This window comes from Balaenoptera musculus, chromosome 5, assembly GCF_009873245.2.
Source record: "Balaenoptera musculus isolate JJ_BM4_2016_0621 chromosome 5, mBalMus1.pri.v3, whole genome shotgun sequence".
Classification (NCBI taxonomy): domain Eukaryota; kingdom Metazoa; phylum Chordata; class Mammalia; order Artiodactyla; family Balaenopteridae; genus Balaenoptera; species Balaenoptera musculus.
This window is the reverse complement of record NC_045789.1, coordinates 135,757,240-135,767,679: the sequence shown is the minus strand read 5'-3', so window position 1 is coordinate 135,767,679 and position 10,440 is coordinate 135,757,240. Positions and strand designations below refer to the sequence as shown.

The 10,440-nt window shown below is 40.7% G+C and overlaps 1 protein-coding gene across 1 annotated transcript; it reads left to right on the top strand.

Annotated features, from left to right (window-relative positions):
* Positions 1-1,792: 1,792 nt before the first annotated feature.
* On the top strand, positions 1,793-6,902 carry NDUFC1 (NADH:ubiquinone oxidoreductase subunit C1). The gene is made up of 4 exons (XM_036852929.1): positions 1,793-1,938; positions 2,476-2,579; positions 4,089-4,168; positions 5,147-6,902. Exons 1-3 carry the CDS (start codon positions 1,872-1,874, stop codon positions 4,146-4,148), a joined length of 231 nt encoding a protein of 76 aa, XP_036708824.1. The 5' UTR covers positions 1,793-1,871; the 3' UTR covers positions 4,149-4,168; positions 5,147-6,902.
* The last annotated feature ends 3,538 nt before the right edge of the window (positions 6,903-10,440 follow it).

The following is a 10,440-nucleotide window of genomic DNA, read 5'->3' as shown; positions in this document are numbered from 1 at the left end:
ATAAATAAAAATTTGATTTTCTAGCTGCTAACTAGAAAGGGGGAACCCTTTGCCTGGGTCATAAGTAAGGTGTTAGCATTCAGTTTCTGGGGATGCTTAAATGAATGTCACATAGCAACTTCTACCAAAATATCACAGCTATTATCTCCTGGCTGAAATTTCTTCATCAGGATTCTTTTCAAGATGGAGTTTCACCTACAGCTGCCTACTCCAAGTGTAGGGTTCCATCAGCTCTAACATGCTGAGAGAAATGTGCTTATACTTCATCACTTTCCCAAAATATACACTGGTAAAAGGATACAGGGGGCAAAAGAACAAAACAGCCTTTTCCAATAGCAGTAGTGAAATTTGGTAATTTGCCTAATGGTTTCGTATGCTCTGACTAAATGTGGCTTCTGTTCCAACTTGTTGGATTCTAGCAAAAGCTGTGTCAGGACAAGCTTCCAAGGGATGGGGTAGAAAGGATATACTACTGACAGGTTGCTGAGTGAACAAGATGCCAAGAAATTGAGAACCAACATCTGACTCAGCATGTTAGTTGGGTGGTTTGTTTACTTGAGCATGAGTCCAGGAGGCTCAAACTACGTTACAAACTATAAAGTGACTCACAGTTTAGCAATCTATGTAGCCATCAGTTGCATGTAAAAATGAGCCAGAAAACGTAGAACAATTATTTTACTTTTTTGGTTAAAATTTTTTTTCAATAACATTGCTAAGGAAAGTATAGAAAGAAAAAGAGATTTGCTAACATTTATTTTGCTCTTAAAATGAACCCAAATGACATTAGGCTTAAAAGATTAAATCCAATTAAAATATGTAAAAATATACATATTTTTACATGGCCTTTAGACATCAGTTTGAATCGAGAATTAAATGCACAAAAAATCTGGTTCAAATGTGAAAGATAAAACCTATTGGTCAGTACAAGAGGTATCAAAGAGATAGGCAAAAGCAAGTTGTTTACAACTACCAGACACCCTCTAAGCTTCCCAACGACCCTATAGCGTAGGTGTTCTGTTTCAGATATCAAACTGAGGCATGGAGAGGTTAAGTAATTTGCCTAAAAATCATATAGCTAAAAAGAGGTGAGCAAGAATGGCGCTTTGAACTTGGCACTTTGAGCGTGCCCCGCAGCTTATGGCCTCAGGGGACTGTCTAAACCTGTTGGGTGGGCTAAGTCCGAGTCCCAGCTTCCCCAGCTGTGTGGTCTTGAACTGGTCGGGGCACTTCTGAAATACTAGGATTCTCTTTTCCTCACAGGGTTGTGAGGCTTTACTATGCTAGTGCGTATAAACAGACTTTGGGAACTGTAAGAGGTCGTTTCAAATATGAGGTATATATAATACGTCACCTTGGAGGAAGAGCTTGTCTTTTGAGCTTCATCTATAAATTGAGAATAATAATCACGGCGTGTCCTGCTGCCATTGTGAAGGTGAAATGAGATAGTGCATGTAAATCAAATGATGCATTAAGGCACAGTGCCTGAAACACCGAATTCGATCAAAATGCTACTATTCAACACCCTTCACTTGCAGTTTCCCGGCTTACGCAGGAAGATTTTGGTAACTCTCTCTGTAAGTGTCCCTGGGCTGGGAGTCTAAAATAAACTCTCCGAGGACAGAGACGCGGCTAAACTACCTTTTATTTTCCCCCTTGTAATCATCTCCTTCGTAATCCCACTGTGCAGATTGAGGGCTGAGACCAGAAGATCTGGAGTACCAGGCGGTAACTCCAATTCTTGGGGTGAGCGCCCGCACGCGGCGCCGCCGCAGAGCCCGCAGTTCCGCGCCTCCGCCCGCCAGGGGGCGCTCGGCCGGACGCCGACCCCCGGGAGCGGCGGGGCTGGAGGAGGCGGAGCCCAGCCTGGCAAGATGGCGCCGTCCGCCTTGCTGCGCCCTTTCTCCAAGCTGCTGGCCCCGGCCAGGCTCCCGAGCGGCTGTAAGTGTCCCTCCTCGAGCAGGCCACCCCGACCTTCCAGCCTGCGGCTCCCAGGGAGAACCCAGCCCCGCGGGGGCAGGAGGCGGCTGCGCCCCGGGCTTTTCCTGCAGTGACCTTCGCCGGCCCGCCTCCCGGAGCCCACGCCTGCCTCCGCCCGCGACTCTCGGCTCTCCGTCAGCCGCCGCCCACCCTCCTCTCCCAGTGCCATCCGACCTCTCGGGGTCTCGGCGAGTGGACTTTGAGTCCCTCCTCCTGCAGACGCGGGAGAGGGAGACCCTCCCGGGGGCGCTTCTATCCGCCCACCCCCGACACTTCGGAGGGGCCGCCCAAGCCCGTGTACGAGGCTTTGAAGGCGCCACCGCTCTGGCCCTGCTGGTGGCCCAGGGCGAGTTACTAGGCCTCTCTGAACCTTTCTGTGGCTGTTTAAATGAGGAAGTAGAAGGGGGAACTAAAAGCGACAATACGCATGTAAATGTCAGGTTTATTCCTACAGGGGGGTAAGTTATAGATTTAGAGACCCTTTCTGTCCCCTTTCAGCTTCAGCGCGGTCAAAGTTCTACATTCGGGAACCGCCACATGGCAGACCTGACTGGCTGAAGGTTGGACTGACCTTGGGCACCTCCGTTTTCTTGTGGATGTGTGTAAGTATATACTCCCTTAAATCGTGGTACTCCAGCACGCTGGAGAGGACAAGTATCGGTGTGAGGTTGAATGTTGCGCAGCAAATCTCCCATACCATAGGTTATTTATGTAACTGCTAATAATCTATTTCTCCAGGAGGGAAATCCCAAGGACTAAAAAATATTAAGGTTTCAGAGGCATCGAGAAAGTATATAATGAGGCTGAAATTTCTGTCAGTGTTCCTTCGCCTGGTTTTGTCATGAAATGGCAGTTTTACTGCATATTAATTATCCTTTAGTTTATTTCTTAATGAAGATGGAGGCACGTTGGGGTTTTATGAAGGCACTTTTTTCAGATGCCATAGGGAGAGATCGTAAGTGAACAAGCTATACAAATTAAATCCCATTGGACTTACAAGATATAAGATTTTAACAATGTTTGTGTAAATACATTGTTGGAAATTGTACCTATGTGTGCCTTTTTCTTTCTTTCTTTTTTTTTTTTTGTCTTTGTTTACAGTATGCCAAATGCTTTACCTGTAAAAACTTGTTTAATTTTTTCAACAACACTATGTGGTAGTACTATTATTGTTGACCTTTTACGGATGTAGGAAACACTTGGAGAAATTAATTTGCCAAAGCCAGTTCTCCCTGACTTAAGAGCTACACTGTAGACCACTGTGAAATACTGCCTCTCCATAGATAAATTTTTTTAAAGTATCTGTGCTACATTAGTATTTAAATTTTTTGTTTTGGAATTTCCTCCACTGCCGCCCACCTCCAACTCTCAGATCTCTTATTTGAGATTTTTTTCATTAAAGTGGTTCAGCTCTTTGACATGGAAAGGAGGAAGAGATGTTGAAAGTTACTTACAACTTAGTAACTAATCCTTTCTAAATAACGTTTGTTATAATGTAACTTTATACATTCTTAAAGTTTTCCTAAGAAGAAACTTGTTGCTGAGAGCTCTGATTGTTACTGGATCTTTGCAACACATGTCACCCTATATCAGCCATTGTTCTAGTTGCATATTCTGTCAGACAGTGGTTCTGAGAAAGTGGCTGTCCTCCATGACATCTAATTAATACATATATAGTTGGGGGATGTGGGTTGGTCATTCGCTCACAGTACCGTACTTCTGAGGTTAGAAGTATAGTACACATCCACCAACCCCATCTAATAACCAGGTTCTGCTCTGTCCTGTTGCTTTAGCCCCTCTGTGGTAAGGCTCTACATTCCATTAATTACCCACTGAGTGAAGTAATTTATTTGCGGAAGTTGGATTTAAACTTTTAAGGGTTGCCTTCTCAAATTTAGTCTGTCAGATTGTGGTGAACAAGTACATATCATTCATAGCTTTTGGACTTTTGTATCCCTTAGCCTTTTATTTCTAACTAGAATAGTTGTAATTCTTTTAATCTATCCTTATTTCTCTTGCAAAATATAAATATCATTAGTTGATCTCCTCCTTCTCCTCTTTAAGTTGCCAGGAAGATTACATTTCTCATTTTAACTGTTACCTACTTCTAGCTCATCAAACAACATAATGAAGATGTTTTAGAGTATAAAAGAAGCAATCGGTTGGAATAAACTTTTGAAATACCGATACAGTAAGTATGTGATTTTCTACGATTGAATAGACTATGCAAGTTAATTTGACCTCTTTTTAAATAATGTGTTTTGACTTTTTTCATTAGGTTTATACTTTTTAGCACCTATATTCCTGTCTGTGACAAATTTATGAATTTTTAATACCTTGGCTCAAGGATCTCTTAGCATAATCATTTTTAATCATTACACTTTGTGTTCAAAGGAAGTTGTGCTTAAGAATGAAACCAAAATTGTATTTTCTTAAATCTAATAGTGCTGTACACAGTGCCTTCACAGCACTTAGGACAAGTTATCGTTGTTTGTGTATGTATTTCTTAATACCTGTTTGTCATATACCACACTTGAGTGTAAAATTCCATGAGAACAGGGCATTCAATTGTTAAATTTTTTACTGCTTGACGATTTTATTATGATTGTCATTACAACTAACACCCAGTTGGACAATTCCTGATAAAACCTAGCTGTGAATAAGATAGAATACACTGCATGGTCTGTGATTTAAAAGAGAGTGAGTTTATTTTATATGTATATTTGTGCCATATTTCTGAAAATCTTTTTAAAGAAATCCTATATTAATCCTTTTGTAAAATGAAAAATCATCCTTATAAATCTCAGCTTTCTTGGATTAGGTTGATTAAAGTAGATAACTTATATGTGCTGGAGAATAAAATAGTAATCACAAATGTACATTTTGTTCTATTATTATCACCTTGCCCATTTCACTACTTCAGTCAATCAAGAGATTAAAATGAAATAGGTTTTTAAATCAAAACCAGATGCTTTTGCTACTCCTGTAGTTCAGAATTTAAAAAAAATTTTTTTTTGCTAAAACTTAGATAAAATGAGGAGTTGATATTCTTTGTGGATTTGTTTTTTTAGACTTCCCCTGGTGCTCTAAGGTGCATTGTTCAGAATGGTCTAATTTTTTTATTACTTCTGCTTGTTAATGCTACAGTTTTCTTTTTTTTCCATTATAGGTATATAGTGTTTATAGCAGTTCCTCTGGATTCACCAATCTGTTGAGCTGTAAATGTGAGAGAAAGAGTTACATGTGAACGTCAAGTCAGCATTTGTGTTTCACATAATTAAATTTAAAAATACTTCTGTATTCTTCAGATTATGTACATTGTGACAATGTATAAAATGTCAATTCTAACATAAATTACTAGAAGTATTTTAATGTGGAAAGTACCATCTGATAATAGGGTCAGTGGTAATTAAGGACACATTGGTAAGAAAACTTTTTAAGGATATAGATTAAAAAAAAAATCACTGCTGAGGATTTACTCCTTCTGTCAACTTCTAATTTCTAATGAGAGCACTTATTTAGTGATCAGGTTGATAGAACTACTCCTAGTCTATTATTTAAAATACAAAAGAACCCAAATACTATTTTCTTCTTACCAGAGTTTCTTCGGACTCCATTTCCTTGAGTTTGAATGATTTTCATTTGGGTGACTGTTTTTACACCGGTATGGCAACAGTTGGCTCTTTTTGCTAATATGACTTTCATCCAATGAATAACAAACTATTCAAAAAAAGGAGTTGGTGAGAGCTAATAGAGACAAATGAAAAAACACTTCACTTATCCCTTATCAAAACCCTTTCTTGTGAATCAGTTAACACCTATTTATATGCCACTTCATTAACATATAATTTAAACACTTAATGTATTAATACTATACATTTAAAAGTGTATTATTTGTATCTGCATTCTGATGTTAAATAGAAAGTTTCATTGCCTTATAAATGGCTTTGTGTTTTGGGCTCTGGCCAACACTTACTCTGGGAGATTCATGGCCCAATACCTTTGGAAGTCACTTCTGAACATAAATTCAGAGTTACATTATCTCAGAATAAGTATTTAATCCAAATTCAGTGAAAGACCAGATAAAACAGTAACTATTAACTTTTGTCAATTTGGAGTCCTAGCTGGTAGAACTGGAAAGGACCTTAGGGGGTCATATAGACCAATTCCATAATTTTACAAATGCGAAAACCAGAGGTAAAGAGTCATTTGCCCAATATCACTGGAAAGTAGAATGATGGACTCTTAAAGATGACCATGTCCTATTCCCCAGAATTTGTATATATGTTAGGTTAGGTTAGGCAAAGGGGAATTAAGGTTGCAGATGGAATTAAATTTGCTAATCAACTGACATTGAGATGGAGAGATTATCCTGGATTATCTGGTTGGGCCTGATGTAATCACAAGGGTCCTTAGAAGTGGAAGAGGGAGGCACCAGTGTGTGTCAGAGTGGTGTGATATGAGACAGATTCAGCCAGCCATTGCTAGCTTTGAAGATGAAAGAGGGCCAAGAGCCAAGGGACGGAGAAGTCAAAGAAATTCTACCCTGGAGCCTCCAGACAGGAACACAGCCTTGCTGACACCTTAACTTTAGCCCAGTGAGACCCATGTTGGATTTCTCACCTACAAAAATGTAAGATAATAAATTTGTGTTGTTTTAAACCACTAAGTTTGTTATAGCAGCAGTAGGAAGCTAATATTGTCACATGGTAATGGACCAAGAAGTCAGGTATCAACTCCCAATTCAAGGAACTTTACCCTAAAAGAGACACTTAAAATTCACATCCCTAAAGGGAACAGAAAACTCTAAGACACTTGGAATTCTGGAAACTGATAACCTTAGTTGGAAATAAAATACAGCTTTAACAAGCAAGATTTACTGTATGTCAGGCCTTGAAAATAAAGCTGCCCTGTGTGGACTTTCATCTTGATCGTGCCTCTGTAACTCCAGGGGGAGACATTCATGAAGACTAGGGCTGTCCAAAAGAACTTTCTGGGGCTTCCCTGGTGGCGCAGTGGTTGAGAATCTGCCTGCTAATGCAGGGGACACGGGTTCGAGCCCTGGTCCGGGAAGATCCCACATGCCGCGGAGCAACTGCGCCCGTGAGCCACAACTACTGAGCCTGCGCGTCTGGAGCCTGTGCTCCGCAACAAGAGAGGCCGCGACAGTGAGTGGCCCGCGCACCGCGATGAAGAGTGGCGCCCACTCGCCGCAACTGGAGAAAGCCCTCGCACAGAAACGAAGACCCAACACAGCCAAAAATAAAAAAAAAAAAAAATTAAAAAGACAAACTTGAACCCTGTTCCCATGGGGTCACTAGTTACTACAAAAAATTAAATAAAGGAAACAAAAAACTACAAACAACAAAGCTAGCTACTAGCTGGAATAATGTACCAAGATCTAACCTCATGATAAGAATAAAGCTCTTTAGAAAAAAAAAAAAAAAAAAAAAAAAGAACTTTCTGCAATGATGGAAATGTTCTACCTGTGCCAGCCAACGTAGTAGCCACTACTCCCATGTGGCTCTTGAGCATTTGGAATGTGATTAATGTGACTGCATTTTTTTTTAGTTTTATTTCCTTTTCATTAAATAGCCACATGGGGCTGGTGGCTGCCGTATTGGACGGTACAGATGCAGGTTACTCTGAGTGACACCTCCTGGAGTTGTGCCACATAGGGGCACTGGTGAAAGATGCTTTCTAAACTAAGTATTGAAACCTAACTCAAATTATATTAAACTAAAAAAAGGTTATGAGCATACAGAGTGACTCACAGACTGCCATAACAGGCATGCACCTGAGCCCAGGAATAATTGGGGCCTGGAATTCAAATGTTATCCAGACTTTTGCTCTTGGCTCTGCTTTCTGCGTATGTGCTTTATTTCCTTTGCACACAGACCGTCTCTTCCCCAGCCCACATTGTAAAGAGAAGGCTGCAGTCAGTAGTCTCTTAAACTGAGATGTTTTAGCTGGACTGAACAAGAATCGTTCTGATACACAGTTCCTAAAAGGAACTTGGTCAAATGATGGTTCCTTTAGCAATAATGTAAAAGAATTCCCATAAAAAAGAAGATACGGACAAAATCATATGTCCAATGCTGTCAAGTTTTTTATTAGATCAAAATCAGACCTTTTTTTTCAGATTTAGTATCTGAGATAGTCATTAAATTATTTTCTTAAGTTGCCATAGAAAAAAAAAAACAAGCTCTAGGAGCTCAGTTTTAAGTATAAGAAGTTGTTATGGGTTAAATTTTGGTCCCCAAAAAGATGTTGAAGTCCCAGCCCCCATTATCTCAGAATGTAACCTTATTTGGAAATAGGGTATTTGCAGATATAATTAGTTAAAATGAGTATACTGGAGTAGAGTGGGCCCTTAGCCCAATGTGACTGGTATGTTTCTAAGGAGAAAAGACACAGACACACAGGGAGAAGACAGGAATGATGGAGGCACGTGGAAAGCAAGGATTACCGGTAAACATCAGAAGCTGGAAGGGTTCTCACCTACATGTTTCCCACCTTGACCTTCAGACTTCTAACCTCCAGAACTGTGAGAGAATAAAGTTTGTTGTTTTAAGCCATCCAAGTCTGTAGTAATTTGTTACAGTAGCCTTAGGAAAATAATATGGAAGGGGTAGGGAATGTCATGTTTATTTTACTACAGAAGAGAAAGTGAATAGATGGGAAGAGTACCGAGGAACCTCCAAGAATAGTTTAAGAATTTACCATATTGATTACCCTTTCTCCTTCATTTTATCGAAATATTTTAGGCCATCAAAAGCGTGCTTACCAAATGTAAAATAGCTAGCTAGTGGGAAGCAGCCGCATAGCACAGGGAGATCAGCTCGGTGCTTTGTGACCACCTAGAGGGGTGGGATAGGGAGGGTAGGAGGGAGACGAAAGAGGGAGGAGATATGGGGATATATGTATACATATAGCTGATTCACTTTGTTATACAGCAGAAACTAACACACCATTGTAAAGCAATTATACTCCAATAAAGAAGTTAAAAAAAAAAAAAAGCGTGCTTATCAGGACTTTCTCAAATTGCTTTCCAATTTGTCTTCCTAGATACTCTTCTAAATTGTTTCACTTTATATCTGTATTGATCTGTTGAAAGTACCGGTTATAGCTTAGGGATTTAGTATTAAAAATAACCAAAGCTTTCTAGCTTTCTGTGGAGCCTAGGAAATCACTCAGTCTTTGAAAATTGTCTTTAATTATATGGAACTTAAGCCTTGAGTAAGTATGATTAATATTGCCAGTGGTTAGGAAGCTTCGTGAGCTCCCTCTCTTACAATATGTTTTCAAAACTAATATTGTCTTTGTCAACAATCACAATTAGGTGGAGATCATCTTAGATAAACCAAGTTAACTCTAACCCTAAGTTCTTGTTTTCCCAACAAGACCAAGAAAAATGTCAAGGATGTGCTCAAGGGCAGCATTATAAACAATGTGACTAACAGCTGGGAAACTACTGTGTCAGCCTTACAGAGTCTTGTATAGCGAAGATCTACTGTTAAAATTCTCTCAGGGTTCTGGAGAAACAGCTTGCTACAGAGTGAATTTGACACCCCACAGGCATGTCCTTTCTTGGGAAGTGTTTCATCAAAATGTGGGAAGAGTTTGACATCAAAGTGTAAAGCCACATATCCTACAGGAGCCGTAGAGTAGGTTGCAAATTCCCTTTGATCCAAGAGGCACGAGCTTTTAGCTAAGATGAAAAGGGATCTGGAGAAGTGGCACTATTTATCTCACAGTTCTTGCCTCTCCCAGCTGGGATGGCCACGTCCAACCTAGAGGACATGATAAACTCCCCGCTGCACCTTGCCATGTGATGAGATGGTGGGCTATAATGGATCCTATCATGTGCGCGCCGAGAGGCATCAGAATGTTGTAAGGGAGCCTGGAGCTTCGGCTTAGGCTGGAAGTCAGAGTCTAGCACTGCCTTCTCCAACTAGCTGAGCATGTTTTATACCTAATGTGCTTTACAGCTGACAACAACCCCATGAATAAAGGAGTTATCCACATTTTACTCAGACCAGTAAATCTGAACAGGTTTCTGATTCCCAGACTCAGGCTCTTAACCACAGTGTTAGAGGATGAAGTACAAAGACAGATGTGACAACACTTTGGGAAGTTTTTTTTTTTTTTTTTAATTTCATTTATTTATTTATTTATTTATTTATGGCTGTGTTGGGTCTTCGTTTCTGTGCGAGGGCTTTCTCTAGTTGCGGCAAGCGGGGGCCACTCTTCATCGCGGTGCGCAGGCCGCAGGTCTCTCACTATCTCGGCCTCTCTTGTTGCGGAACACAGGCTCCAGACGCGCAGGCTCAGTAACTGTGGCTCACGGGCCTAGTTGCTCCGCGGCATGTGGGATCTTCCCAGACCAGGGCTCGAACCCGTGTTCCCTGCATTGGCAGGCAGATTCTCAACCACTGCGCCACCAGGGAAGCCCCTGGGAAG

Coding starts and splice junctions, on each gene's coding strand:
- NDUFC1 (XM_036852929.1), top strand. CDS start 1,872: ATGGCGCCGTCCGCCTTGCTGCGCCCTTTCTCCAAGCTGCTGGCCCCG. Junction 1,939..2,475: donor GGCCAGGCTCCCGAGCGGCT/GTAAGTGTCCCT, acceptor GTCCCCTTTCAG/CTTCAGCGCGGTCAAAGTTC. Junction 2,580..4,088: donor CCGTTTTCTTGTGGATGTGT/GTAAGTATATAC, acceptor ACCTACTTCTAG/CTCATCAAACAACATAATGA.